Source organism: Vicugna pacos, chromosome 12, assembly GCF_048564905.1.
Source record: "Vicugna pacos chromosome 12, VicPac4, whole genome shotgun sequence".
NCBI classification, from domain to species: Eukaryota; Metazoa; Chordata; class Mammalia; order Artiodactyla; family Camelidae; genus Vicugna; species Vicugna pacos.
In genome coordinates this window covers 7,711,198-7,725,320 of record NC_132998.1, presented here as the reverse complement: position 1 = coordinate 7,725,320, position 14,123 = coordinate 7,711,198, and the positions used below count along the sequence as shown (strand labels likewise).

The following is a 14,123-nucleotide window of genomic DNA, read 5'->3' as shown; positions in this document are numbered from 1 at the left end:
CCTGCCCCTTTAAGTGCTACCCCCCCCCCCCGCCACCGGCCCACGGCTGGGGGAGGAGGCGCCGCCGCCGCCCGGCTGGGCCACCTGCGCCGCTGCCGCCGCCGCCGCCGCCCGGCCCTGCTCCAGGTGAGGCCCTGCACCCTCGTCCGGTCTAGGAGTCCCCAGGCGGGCCACCTCTGCAGTCCCCTGCCCCGGGATCCCCGCTGCCCTGGACTCAGGATTTGACCCTCCCCCTGCGGGAGCTGCCCTTCCTCTCCCCTGCACTATCTACTCGCCCATTTCTTCCCTGTCCTCTGCGACCGGAATCCGGAGGCTTCTCACGCCTCTCGGCCAACCTCTCCCGGGTACCCCTCCTATTCTGGACCCGGGATCTCCCCCTCCCCCGCGCCTTCCTCGCCAGAAAAATCTCCCGCGGTCTGGGTTTCGCCTCGTTCCCTCTGGAACCATCGCTTTCCCACGCCATCCTAACCTCCAATGGGAGGGGGAATAACCGCCACCCCAACTCCTCTCCTTCCCCATAGTAAGGGGGGTTGGGTGTTATCATAGACTAGAGTCTCTTTCAGGCCTTGATCTGCTTAGCCCTTCAAGTACAACTAACTCCCATCCAAAGCTTTTCTGTAGCCTTCACCCCACCCTACCTCTCCCAGAGTTTGGGGGGCGACCTCAGCACCCGCCAACCAGCCCAGGTGGAGAAGGCCCTTTTCTTGGGCTTGGGGCGGGCTGGTCCAGCCTAGGAATCGGGAGAGGGTCGCACCCCGAATATTGTGGTACTGGACTTAAGGACAGTGGTGAGTGGCTAGGACTAAGTCTCTAAGGGTTTGGGCTTGGTAAGAATGGCCTGGGAAGCCCAGCCTTCTCTATTCAGATGCAAAGAGAGTCTGAAGGAAATTAGGGCTTTCTCTGTCCTCTCCTGAGACAACCGAGGAGAAGCTCGTGGGGGGAGTTTGAAAGGAGACTGTACTGCATCCGAGGGGCACATACCAATTTGGAGTGAAGTGGAGGGGTTATGGTCTTTTTGATGTGTTATAGGAGAATCTGGCCTTCCCAAAATACAGAGAGGGAGGAGACTGTTTTGCACTTAACCTGGAGAGGGAAGGGAGACAAATTGGAATGGTTACAGAGTTGAGGGCCATCTCCCTACTAGACCTTGTTAACACTGTGAACCATTCAGCCAGTGAGGGCAAGGGAGGTCTTTAATAATTACCCCACCTCCGTTGGGGAATTCTCCCTCCCTCCAAGTCCAGCTGCGACCCTAGCTCTGTCCCTTCTCTCCTTGCGCTCTCATTCTACCTGCCCTCCCCCTACACTCCAGAATGAAGGGACAGGGTGTCTGGATTGGCTTCAGAAGAGTCTGAAGCTGAGAGAGAGCTGGGGGGAGGAGTGGGTGGTCAGCAGTGGTGTTTGGGATTGAATTCCAGGAGTACCTGAATGCGGAGAGGAAGATAGGTGGAAGGATGCAAACGAATCCCCCCACTGTCCCTTTCTGTCTCTTCCCCCTCCCCAGCAATCTGGCTCCTCAGTGGAGCCACGCACAGTGGCAGCTGACCCCAGAGTCAGGGTGTTGCAGCAGAAACACAAGGAGGGTGAGAAAGGGGGAGCAGGTGCTAATTTCTCCCTCCCCATTCTCTTTATTACCCCTGCCCACAGGCCTGGCTTGACAGAGGTTCAGAGTATTTCCTAGGTACCTTTCTCACAAGTTGCTGAACAAAATGGCCATTTGTCTCTTCCCCTTTCTAGTAGCTTCCTAAAGGGAGATGGGGTAGGTGACTGGCCACATCTGATGGGATTGAGGAATGTTTGGAGACAGAAGGGTCAGTCTGTCCTCTGGTTGGGGGCAGAAGCAACAGCTGCTGCCTGGGATGGCTTCAGGTGAGAAGTAGACACCCAGCTGTTGGGCATATCCACACCCCACCCTCATCTTTCCTCAAAGAGCAAGGAAGACCTCTGATTAGATGGGATGAGGAGGGGTCTCTTTCAAGGAGGAAGGTGGTTGTAGTCTTTCAGCACCAGATGGGAAAGAATGGATCCTGCCCCACTTCTTTTCTAATCCCAGGTGGCCCTCTCTTATCCAGCTCTGCTCTTCCCAACAGCTCCTGGCTGGGATAGTCCTAGGGGTTGCCCTGGAGACTAGGCCTGGGGCTCGGAAGGGGTGGGGGCAGCCAGTAGGGCACAGGAGTAACCGGCTCTTCCGGAGCGGAGTGGAGCCAGCGGGTGGGTGTGTGTGGGTGTGTGGTGGGGGGAAGGGGCGTGGCTACACCCGTCTGACTGGCGCAGGCTCCGCCCCTGCTGCCCGCCTCTGACTGGCCAGCCCCAGGACTGGGGGCGGGAAGTAGGAAGATTCTCCCTGTTCTGCCCCGGAAAAAGGAGGAGAAAAAAGATACCCAGCTCTCTCCTCCGGCCTTTTAGAAAGTCACTTCCATTGCCCTGAGCTCTGTTCTTCACCTGCCTTTACTTTGGGGATGGGGCAGGAATTCCTTTGCAGAAGTTTGCTGAATCCCTGCTTTCTCCAGAAGGAAGGACCTCTCTCCCTGTGTGTGGCCCCTATTTACTCAGGGACTTGAGGTCAGTAGGCTGTTGGGGGCGGAGTGTCTTTATTTTTTCTCCAAGGTGACCCAATAAATCTATTATTTAGTCAGGGAGGAGAGAAGGATTTTGATTTCTGCCTGTCTACTCCTTTCCACTGGCAATCTACTTTTCTCAGGAGAGGGAGAGAAACCCTCCTAACTCTCCTTAGACTCTCTCTCTCTCTTTCTCTCTGGCCCACACACTTCGAGGGTTTGCTGAAGCTCCCTTCCTTCTTAGCCTCTCTGAGCCATTTGTAGTGGGGCGTGGAGTCTGTCCCGAAAACTCAGGAAGAACTCACTCTGTAAGGAGGATTTCTGTAAGGAAATCCAATCTAGGCTGATGTTATTTGGCTCTGCCTTACCCTGGCCCCACCCAGTTTTCAGATCTTCCTCCCCAGACTCCCAGAGGAAAAGGTATTTGTTGACCACCCCCCCAACCTGCCAGAGTTTCATCATCCCCACTCTGTTCCTCTTCCAGAATTTTCAGCCTGTGTTTTGCACAGTTAGGCAATTGTTTGTAGAACTGCATAGCACCGAATTGAATGGGAATTATCTTGAAGCCTGCAAAGTCTGTTGAGTTGCAAGGAAAGGAAACCTGGTTTCTAGTCACATTTTATCCACTGTTTGACCTTGAACAAGTTGGTTAACCTCCTTGGGCCATAATTTCTTAATCGCCAAACAAGAGAAGGTTGAACTAGAAATTCTCTAATTTCTAACATATATAACCCTGTTCCCCATTCTGGGTCCCCTGCAAAAGACATTTTAGGTAATAGCTAAACTCTAGTCCCCTGCTAGATTTTTCTTTCCTCTTCTCAGAAGGTTTCACACAGTTCTATAGCCCTATTAGAAAAAGTACTAGAACTATAGAATAGGTGGACATTTGGCACCTTATTTGTTGGTCAGTTTTCCTGCTCCTCCCCTGTCCCTCTGACCAGGTTTAGGCTAGACTCAGGCCTTCCCTGTCTGGTCTGAGAGCCAAGCTTCTTTTTCCTATGCACAGGAATCATCCTGACCCTCAGGGACCTGCAGATGTCTCCAGAAAAGTGGTGATCCAGGCAGGACCAGGCTGCCCCCACGGGACAGAGGTGAGTGGGCAGCAGGTACTTGCCTTTTTCAACCCCTTTACCAGGACTGAACTTTCCTGACTAACCTTTCTGCTTCTCCACTTCCACTTTTCTACTACCCAGCCTGTGGAATAACTGCCCTGAAATTATCTCCTCCCCATCTTCCCCCCCCCATCTTCCTCCCCCCCCCCCCCGTTAGGGGAGAGGTACTTGCCTCGGTCCTAGACATCTGTTCTAGTCTTTTAGGTTAACCTTGGGATCAGGGCACGCCTTTCAGTTTGCTCAGTGTGAAGCAGGACTACCGCCCACAATGAGACACAGTGCTGAGGGAGCTTCCCGGTAGGCTAGGGAGACACCGCGGCGCTAGGACCCATTTCCGGGTTGGGGAATCGAAATGCCCGGCGCTAGGACCCGGTGGCAGAGGCCGTGGAGGGCGGCTCTCTCCGACCGCAGCTCCCCGCCCCCTCCGGCTTCGGCTCACTCCTCCCCCGCCGGCCATGTTGGCTCCGCTCGGGCCCCGCGGTTGAGCCGCGTCCCCCTCCCCCTCCCGGACCCCAGACCCCCTCCCCCGCGTTCCCCTCCCCTCCTGGCGCCCCGAGCGAGGCCATGTGAACCGCCTGTCCCCTGGGGAGAGACAAGCCCCGAGCCTGGCTGGACGCCGCCGCCTCAGGTCTGTTGGGTTTGTGGCTGGGGGCTTGAAGGGAGGGAGCCCCGCTTTCATCCGAGGCTTCCCTCAGGGAGCCGAGGCTCCGGAGCCGCCTAGAGCCTTGCCTGCGGGGAAGACGCTGACTTGAGCTTATTTCCAGTTAGGATCCAGCCGCAGGCGGGGGGGTCTTCCCTGCCCAGGGGGCTGGGAGGAGAAGGGGGCCCGCCGGTCTGCAGAGACTCAGGATGGGGCGGCGGGGGCGGGAGGAGCTGTGGAGGCTCCCGGAGACGGCGGCGGCGGCGGCGAAGAGGAGGAGGCGGAGAAGCCGCCTGGCTGGTGGAGATGACTCCTGTGGGGGACTCGGGGTGGAATCCCCGGGGAGGGGCTCCACCTCCTCGGGTTGGGTGGGGATTGCCCGAGTGCGAAGGGTAGGTGAGGGGGTTCCCTGGACGGGTTAAACACTCCATTTGTGGGGGTTAGAGCTTTTTGGCAACGGTGAGTGGATGGGATAGGAGGGGTTTCGGAGGGTCTCGGGGTGTCTCCTTGGCGGGCGGGGTGGGGGTGGGGTGCACGTCCTCATGAGCGTGGCGAGCAGGAGAGGGCCTTACTGGAGTGGAGCTGTGCTTGACTTGGGGCCCTCCAGTCCCAGGAGAATCCCCCGCTCCAGAGATGGGGCTTGATAGGGGTGGTGCTGTGGCGTCCGGATTTGAGCTGGGCTTACAGACTGGAGGGAGGAATGAAGAGGGATCCCTTTACAAGGGGGATCCCGCACTAAGGGGATCCCCATTTCCGTGGCAGAAAAGATGACCCCGCATCATCCCTTTCTTTTCCTGACGTTCCCACTTTTCAGGGGAAGCAATGCCAACAACAGTCATCCTTTGTAGGATTTATTGGAGTGAGAGATTTGCATCTTTGGAGGGGCGATGGTGGGGGAGCTTCCACCTCCATCTGTACACAAACAGCCCCTCCCCCAAGCCTCCCGCAGGAAGTGGCCGGGAAATGGCAGCTGTGCGTTTGCTGCTGCGTCTCTTGTTGTTTTGAAATGTCCATTTTAATCAGATTTGGTTTCATTTTCTGAGGCCGTCTGGGCAAGCTTGGATCATGCCAACCATGTGGTTCGGGAATCCTTTCGTTCGACTTTTTGCGGGGGGGAGCTTAATTTGCTAACTGGAAGTAGTCACTGCAGTTGACTCACTGATCCCAATCCCCCCTCTCCAGAGCATCTCTGTCTCCCTGTCTGGATTTTTTTTCCCTTGAGCTAGAGGTCATAGAAAAGCAAGCTCAGTCATCCTCTAGCAGGGCTACACTTTCAATACAAATGATGCAAATTCCCTCAGTACAGAGTGCTGCCAGGAAGACTTGGGATCTTTTTGTCAGGAGAGTGGCTTTTGGGGGATCTTGCTTAATATATTATTAAGATGACAGTTTCTGTATTAACAGAACACCTGAGCAAGTGAGCTTGTGACCTGAAGAAGGGTAGAGTCTGAAAGGTGGAAGAAGAGGAGGGCATGAGGATTAAACTGATTAGGATTTGTGTGTTGGGGTAGGGACTGATTGCAGAGTGAAGATGGGCTTGTTCCTCACTGGTGATTCTAGCCTAAGGATAAATCCCTGTGGGAAACCTGTTAGTTGACATAGGGGCTTGGAGGGTTTACCTGCTGCAGAATCAACTAATTAGGAGAGTTAGCTATCATAATGACTTACTCTTCAGTCCACGAAAGACATCTCTCTTATTACCTTCCTTGGAGAGTGAGTGATAAACTTTTCCTCTGTTCTCTGCAGTCATATGGCCAGATTTTCTCTTTCTCCCACTTGATAACTCCGGGACATGGCATAAAGTGATGGACTGTGTGTACTATTTCCCCAGGCACTTTGTTAGACACTGCGTTTAGTCTGAGGTGAGTTGGCCACAGGATTTTATGTTTTGAGAGATTAGGTATTGAGATCATTTGGGCTATCCTGAAAACTGCTTAAGCCTAACATTTAAATAATCTTTTCAGTATTTTCCAATTGAATTGTAGATTTCTAGATTAAAAATTCAGGATAGGAACAGTTAGACGTGTATGATGATTGTGTGACAGTGGCATCATCACTGATAGCATCATTGCTCTTTTCACTGGGGCTGTTGGGGTTGATATTCTGGAAACCGTAAAAACAGTTCAGTGTCATTGTTCTTTTTCTTGCCTCTACTTAACTGGTTAGTTCCTTTGAGTTGTTTTCTGATAGGGTTGATTTGACACTGATTTTTAAGTTCCCCTTTCTTCAACCTTTGTTTACCTAACTTGGGTCCTGACAGAATAGTAAATTGATTTTCTCTGGTTGAGATTAAAAGAATGAAGCAAGGAGAAAGACAACTGTCTCTTTTTGTTTTGTTTTGTTTTTTGTTTTCATTTTGTGATTTGGTGGGGGAAGGTAATTAGGTTTATTTATCCATTTATTTTAATGGAGGCACTTGGAATTGAACTCAAGACCCCATACATGCCAAACATGCACTCTACCACTAAGCTATACCCCCCACTTTTTTTTCTTTTTTTTTTTTAATGGAATTAAATGGAATTTTTTACTGGGAATTGAACCCAGGACCTCATGCATGCTAAGCACGTGCTCTACTACTGAGCTATATCCCTCCTCCCCGGAGAAAGACCACTCTTATTTCTTTGGACTCTTTTAAAAAGGAATGGAAGTTGATTTTGAGAAAGTAGATAGATATTGCTTCCTTTGATACCGGATTGATCTGAAAGCTGAATGAACTAAACGTTTCATGGCCTTTTTGTAAAATGGATGCATTTTTCTATCAGAGAAGTGGATTTCTTAATATTTACCTTTTTAAAAAGCCTCTCCATAAAGGAAAATTTTTGAGGTGTAGAGATAACTGAGAGAGAACTATGTGGGCTGACCCTCAGAACCAGTCAGAAATCTAGAATGCCCTTAGAGTCTCATCTTGCAGTCTTGTGGTTCTGGAATCAGGTGTTGCCAAGACAGAAGCAAAGCTTGTTAGGGTTACTGTCTTGCTGCTGTTGACCTTTCTTACCACCTGAAGAGGTCTGCTATATTCTTTTACCGTTAAAATAGTGTGGAGTTTAGTCCAATAACTGGTGTAATGTTTGACCTTGTGTGAGATGTGTATAGTGAGGCAATAATGCCAAAGTTTTTGTTTCCTAGGACATAGAGTGAAGTATGAAATAGGACATAGAGTGAAGTATGAAACTCTAGAGTTACTTCCTGGGGTAAATTATCTTCCTGATAATGTTTTTTGGGATATGGATGTCCTCATATACCTAATAGCCAAAGTTAATATTTTCTCAGCATTGTTGCACATGGGTCAGAGGGACCGTTTTTAACCAGCTTGCTTGTCTGCATAATTTTGAAATGTATAAAATTGTGCAAAACAAAAAACTTGTCTTGTTTGAAGAACTCTGGAGATTATTCCTAGATTGGTTCACTGGGAGTAAAAGTAGCATTGTGTTATTATGTGGTATTTTGCCCTCCTCCTAGTTATAAAGAACAATTAAGGGGGCATTTTGCATACTGAAAATATTACCAATATTTTTGCCAAATATTTATCAAAAACTAAAACGTGAGGTTCTTAAGAGATAGGTAGTTTCGCTGCACTTGGTCTCCTGGGATTGAACACTGTATAACCTGCCTCACTAGATGGGATCCTTAACCTGCCTTCTTAGCTCAGTTTTTTTGAGGGAGGGGGATATCTTTTTGAAGGAAAGAGTAGGGTCCTTAACTGTTAGAGCTGAAATTCTGAAAAACAGAGCTGAAAGAGGGAAATAACCTTTCAACCTCTGGAGTGTGGCTTTTAGTGTCCTGCAATTTTAGAGGTATCTCTAGTCCTCTGACAGTGAAGTAACCAGAGCTGGGGCAGAAAACCTAGCCTAGGTTGTTAGCATGTAGTTCCTTTATTCAGTCACCAAATATTTTAAAACATAGAGTATTCAGTTAAATCATGCTTCCTGTTCCCAGGCCTTATTTTCTGCATGAGACAGCTGTCTAAGATATATCAAGATGTGGGATCTTTCGTCCTTCTAGAAATCACCTCTATGAAGAATGAAGCTGAATTTTTTAGTTTCCTGAGAATGATAGGATCAAAAACCACAACCTTTATTGGATGAAAAAGCTAATAGTGACAGAAAAGATAGATTTATTCATTCATTTGTTCAGTCTATGGGTTCAACAAATATTTCATTTTTTAATACTCAGCAGTAAATTAAGTGCTGGAGATATGATGGTAGAAGTACCTGATTGATTCTGTAGACCCGCGTTGTATAGAAGATATAAAGACAGAGAACAATCATCTTCGTGTTCTTGTGAGCAGCCTTGGACATGGTAGTTGTCTTTGAATAGCCCCCGTTAGTATAATCATCCTTCTCTCATCTTCTGCCTCACTGGCCTGACTAGTAAAGGGGGTTAAGGAAAGGACATTTTGAGAGAATGAGCCTCAGTTGGTATGGCTGTAGTCCGAGTCAGAGTTGCAAGGGAAAATTGTTAGCAGGGCTGTCTGAATGGGCTGTCTTGACTGGGGAAGAAGGCGTGTTGATTTTGCAGCTTGGCACTTGGAACTCTGTATTGGTGGAGGATAACAACTTAGCCAAGGAAGGGATTTTTTAGATATAAAAGTCAAGGCATCATTATTCGCAGCATCAGGAACTGGGAGTGGTGAAAACTTTTGGAACTTCCCCAAGGTATGGGATAGGAGTGGAAAATGGGGCAGCTTTTATATTAGATCAGGGTTTCTCAGCCTTGGCACTATTGATAATCTTGTTGTGGTGGGCTGTCTTATGTATTGTATTGCAGGATCATTAGGACCATCTCTAGCCTCTACTTACTAGATGCCAGTAGCACAATCTTTTTTGCATAATTAAGTGTCCCCTCGGGCACAATCACCCTGGTTGGGAACCACTATATTAGAATATGGTGGGTGACTCTAGAGATGTGTAGAATTCAGCAGTATCCTTTATAACATTCACAGTTACAGAACTAAAATGTAGTGGTATGATTTATTTTTATTTTTAAAAATTTATTTACTGTTTGTTTTTCATGGGGGAGGTAGTTAAGTTTTTAAAATTTATTTTTAATGGAGGTACTGAGGATTGAACCTAGGACCTCATGCATGCTAGTCATGCACTCTACCACTGAGCTATACCTTCCCCCCTGATTTATTTGCTATACAGCAACCTCTCTATTTGTGGAATTTTCATATATAATATAGGAAGAATGAACCAAGGAGCTGAATGAACCAGGGACTGCTAAAAGTGTCCAGCTGGTGTTATTAATGTGTCTTGTCTTTCTCAGGGTAGCCTCAGAGGTCTAAATGTTAGAATTGGTCAGGGCACCTGCAACAGTGTTGAAATCTGTAATATTTATTTCAGCACTTGTACATTATAAGCTTTTTTCTGTTAAAACCCTGTCACAGGGCCACAGAGTAGTAACTCTTCAGTCGCAGCTGAGAGAAAAAGCTGTCTATCTGACCATGTGGCAAGAGCTTTACTGCCTCAAGCTTAAGGGGCAATGTCCCTTAACTCTTACAGATGAAGCTTAGAGGCTCTTAAGAGATCCATTTACACACCACTGGGACTGGGCTGGGTGCTGGCCTGATTGTACTTCCTGGTCGGGAGAGCTGTCTACTGTCTGGGGGTGGGGCACTGATTGATTTCTTTTTTCACTTGGCCAAAATCCTATTAGTTCAAAGGAAGACACTCCTTTGCTTTACTGTTCTCCTTATTAGCTCTAGATGGGAGGACATAATTTACCTTCAGGTTTTATTGTGAAAACCATCTTGGGCATGAAGGTTAAAATAAAATAACCTTGATTTTATTGCTGAGAGGATCTGTCCACATTTTCTTTGCTTTCTTATATTGGGTCCCATAGTTAAGTGATACATGAAATAACGAGTCTAATTGCAATAGGGAGGTCTGGCTGGGAGGATCATCCCTGGTTTTGTAGTATCTCCCATACTGATAATAGTTTTAAATTATATTTATATTATACTTTGACCTTTTGGATCTGATTATCTTTTTAAAAACTATTTTTGACACAAAACAGTCTTTACTCTTTTTGTCTAGTAATAACTAAAATTTATTACGTGCTTGTTCGGTGACAGATGCTGTGCTAGGTCCTTTGTATAGATTTTCTCATTTAATCCTCATAGGCCCTGGAGGTGGGTACTAATGATGAAACTGAGGCTCAGCAACATTAAGCAACTTGTTCAAGGTCACACAGCTAATGGTAGTAGAGCTGGGATTTGAACATAGAGCCCACTATTGTTGCACTGATCACTGCACAGTATAGAGTGTTTTATGTTTCTAGGAAGCTTCTTATAAATGAATTGATTGTGGTCCTGATGACTCCTTAGTAGAAGCTATTGGGGAAATAGATCTCAGGCACTAGTTGACTTTCCGTTCCTTTTACCTATCTGATTTCTGTAAGCCATCCATTTATTCTTATTAGTATGTGGTTTATGAGACAGGAAATGCTATCCTGTCCCAAAGTAGCAGAGTGGAGAAGGTCACTAGTTTCCTCATGGATTCAAATAGAAAATGGAAAAATGAACTGTGGCCTATCATTGAGTGGGAAGATATAGTCCTGTGCACAAAGGAGAGGTGTGTGTGTCTCACACACATAACCAGCGAGGTGTGCCTGTGCATAAAACTGAGGGAGGGGAGAGGTGGGGATCATTCTAAGACCTCTGAAATGAATTACTGAATGTCCTATTTGCTCTGTGATGTAATCTTTGGAAAGAACCTAACCTAGAAGAATAGGGAATGAACTTTCCTCCTTGATGTCTTTCATTTTGGAAGGATCACTGATCTCATGATGCTTATTTTTCAGACCCCTTACTGCTGAGGTGTTGCCTTTAACTGTAGGAAAGCCCTGGGGGCCCCTGAGGTCTTTGTAGAGACCCAATTTCTTCCTTGATGCATACCAGGTTTGGGTCTGTTGCTTATTTTAGATTGAAGATAGGAAATCCTATATGGGAAATCAGTCAACAAAATACAGTTTGCTTTTATTTTTCAAATTCTAGTTAAAATTGATAAAGGTAGAGACAATTATGGTATGTAACCTGGGAAATCTTACAGCTATCATGCTACATACTATATAGCATTTATATTTCATGTTCAGACTTATGTTAGATTCACTTGTGTCTCTGATGGTGGCTAATCTGCATAATCTAGCATATTCAGGAACATTGACTCTTGCAAACCTTGGGGAGTGATCCTGTGTGTTCTTAACTGATCTAGTAATTCTTTTAAAAGCTTTACTTCTTTTTTTTTTTAAGAGGTTATTTAAAACATCACCTAGATCTGCTTATTTGCCTCATCTTGGGAGCCTGATAAAGAAATCTTTCTACCTGAATTCTTTTGCCCTTTTTTTAAAAGTATAGGAACCTAAAGGACTTGTTTTTTCTTTATCAAGACAGATCATGTCTCTCACATATCAAATTAATATGCTCTAGTACATCATAAATATCTGATTGAAATGTCAGATTCTGCCAATAATTCTGGCTTCTGCTCCTTACCTTTTTTCCTTCTCTTGCTCTGTCAAAGTTAAACTTATTCAGATCAAGGGCTTCACTTCTCATCATTCCTAGTAGTATATCACCTCATATTCAGGAGAGACTGAAGAGCTTTTTAACCCTACTACTCCCCATTGAGCCACTGTACTTTACAAGTATAAGTATCTAGCTCTCTATGACCCATTACATTTAAGCCACAAAACCAAAACATGAGGAAGTAACCATGGTAGACATAACAGAATACTCTTCCTTGGGACGCTCTCTCATTTAATCACCTCTGACATTGTTCTGAGCTATGTTCTTAGAGAGCATATTATTTCCCATGAAAAAAGAGTAGAAGTGTTGTCAGATGATTTAGTTTTGTCATTAGGTCACATTTTCTGAAATGTATTCTCCTTTTCATATAACTTTACTGAAGTTACTATTACTGTCTTCTTCAGATGTCTAGGGCTATGGAGAGGATAATGTGGAAATTGCTTAACTCAAGTATAATAATAAAACAAAGCAGGATGCATTTTTTTATTGAGGTATAGTCGGTTAACAGTGTTGTGAGGATACATTTTAAATACACCTTTTCTGCCAACACTTCCATGACTTCCTGTCAAAAAGATGGCTTTGAGAACCTTATATAGACCCTGAGAGTGGGACTCTGGCCTTCCCTTGAGGGTGCAGAGGGGAAACAAACAGATGGAGAATGTTAAATGTTAGCATAGAGGGCTAATATCTAACATAGAGGGGTAACCTGGGCGAGGCGTTAAGAGGGCGGAGCTTCCACAGGGAGAATACTCCTCCAGGCTTGTGACTTGTTTTTTCTCACTAACTCTTTGTATCTCTACAAGACTTACTTTTTTAAAGACTATTTCTATAGAGTCACTGCCCAGGTTAGGGGTATAATTCCTCCTTCTCTTCTCTTTTTTTCAACCTCCACTCTCCCTACCTGCCCCTACCTCCCTTCCCCCAGTACTTAGGTAGGAGAAGGGTAAGTAGATGGAGGGGAGGGGGCGTTCCCTCTAGAAGATTCCAGGTGACATAACCTTGTTTAACCGCCAGTAATTTTTTTCCCCCTCTCTCTCCCCTCCTACAGAAATGGAGGCAAACGACCATTTTAACTTTACTGGCCTTCCCCCTGCACCTGCTGCCTCAGGACTGAAACCCTCTCCCTCCTCAGGGGAGGGCCTCTACACTAACGGGTCTCCCATGAACTTCCCCCAGCAAGGGAAAAGTGAGTGTGAGGGCCACACGGCCTGGGGAGGGAGTGGGCATCATTCCTTTAGAGCAGTTTGATGGGATAAGATTTGGCTCCCCTCTGGGATAACTACCTCATAACAGTTCTTTTGTGTCAGGTGGGAAGAAGGAAGTGAATCTTCAGAACTCTAGCTGCTGGAGAGAAGTTAAGCTTCTAAGAATAAGTTGTAGGGGTTTAGGAAGCAACACTTTTAAGGTTGGAAGGGATTAGAAAAACATACTGGGTTTTTCATCCTAGCTTGCTCTTTTGTAAGCCCTGTTCCCTGGCTACTGCCAGAGAGTGATGAGGTGGCTACTGCTTCTGATAACCAGGTTGGACCCGTAAGAGAGAGATAAAGGGCCAGCCCTCTGAGAAGCTGTTTTTAGAGGCTGGAGAAGCTGCCCATGGGACTGAGGGTGGAGCGGAATGGTGAATGCAGAATCATCCCAACCTCTCAATTGTGCAGCAGAGAAGAGAGCAGTTGCTTGAAGTGCCTGTGCCACCTCCTGTCCTTGAGGATAGAAGATAGGGAAAGGGAGAGTATTAATGCTTACCTAGTTCCCCAGAGAGAAACATCTATAATCCCAGATGGAAGTGTTGCTGCCACGATCAGGTCTTTTCCTGGATTTGGCTTATCAGTTGTTCTGTACCATGGCTCTGCCAAGTACCTCTCTAATCTTGCCTTGGTTTCAGGTACTTTATACTTGGGAGCAGAGGGGAGCCCAAATGCTTCCCTCCTTCCTGGCAGCAGAAGAATACTGCCACAGGCTTATATTTAACCACCTCTCCCTCCTGTCTTCCACAAGGGGGATGCAGATAGATAGAAGCTCCTTTATTTCTGGAGGACCCCCCTACCCCCTCCACATCTTCCCTGGAGCTTCCTTAGTATCCTGATTTCTTTTATTTGATTGTCCTCTAGTCCAGAGGCTGCCTTTGGTGTTTAGAACTGAAGTCTGCGGTACTGGTCATGCAGAGATTTCCCTCCCTGCATATTACCCTCCAGTGCCTATGGGGAGGGGCCAAGCCTAGCCTTCTGAGCTGGGATCTTGCTGCTGTGGTGACTGCAAATTCTATTCTTAGCCCAGCACAAAGTGCTGGATCT

At 46.8% G+C, this 14,123-nt stretch overlaps 1 protein-coding gene across 6 annotated transcripts in view; it reads left to right on the top strand.

Moving 5' to 3' along the window:
• Window positions 1-14,123, top strand: part of LOC140685333 (bromodomain adjacent to zinc finger domain protein 2A) — a 32,955-nt gene that overhangs the window by 1,297 nt on the left and 17,535 nt on the right. For 2 of the 6 annotated variants that reach the window (XM_072972605.1, XM_072972600.1), the window contains exons 1-3: window positions 35-126; window positions 3,565-3,649; window positions 12,881-13,018. In XM_072972605.1, coding sequence (XP_072828706.1) covers window positions 12,883-13,018 — 136 coding nt within the window. In that variant the 5' untranslated portion in view covers window positions 35-126; window positions 3,565-3,649; window positions 12,881-12,882. Of the gene's footprint in view, window positions 1-34; window positions 127-2,509; window positions 2,563-3,564; window positions 3,650-4,183; window positions 4,299-7,288; window positions 7,317-12,880; window positions 13,019-14,123 lie in introns of those variants that run through there. The other 4 variants (XM_072972602.1, XM_072972601.1, XM_072972603.1 and 1 more) reach the window with 4 other exon arrangements.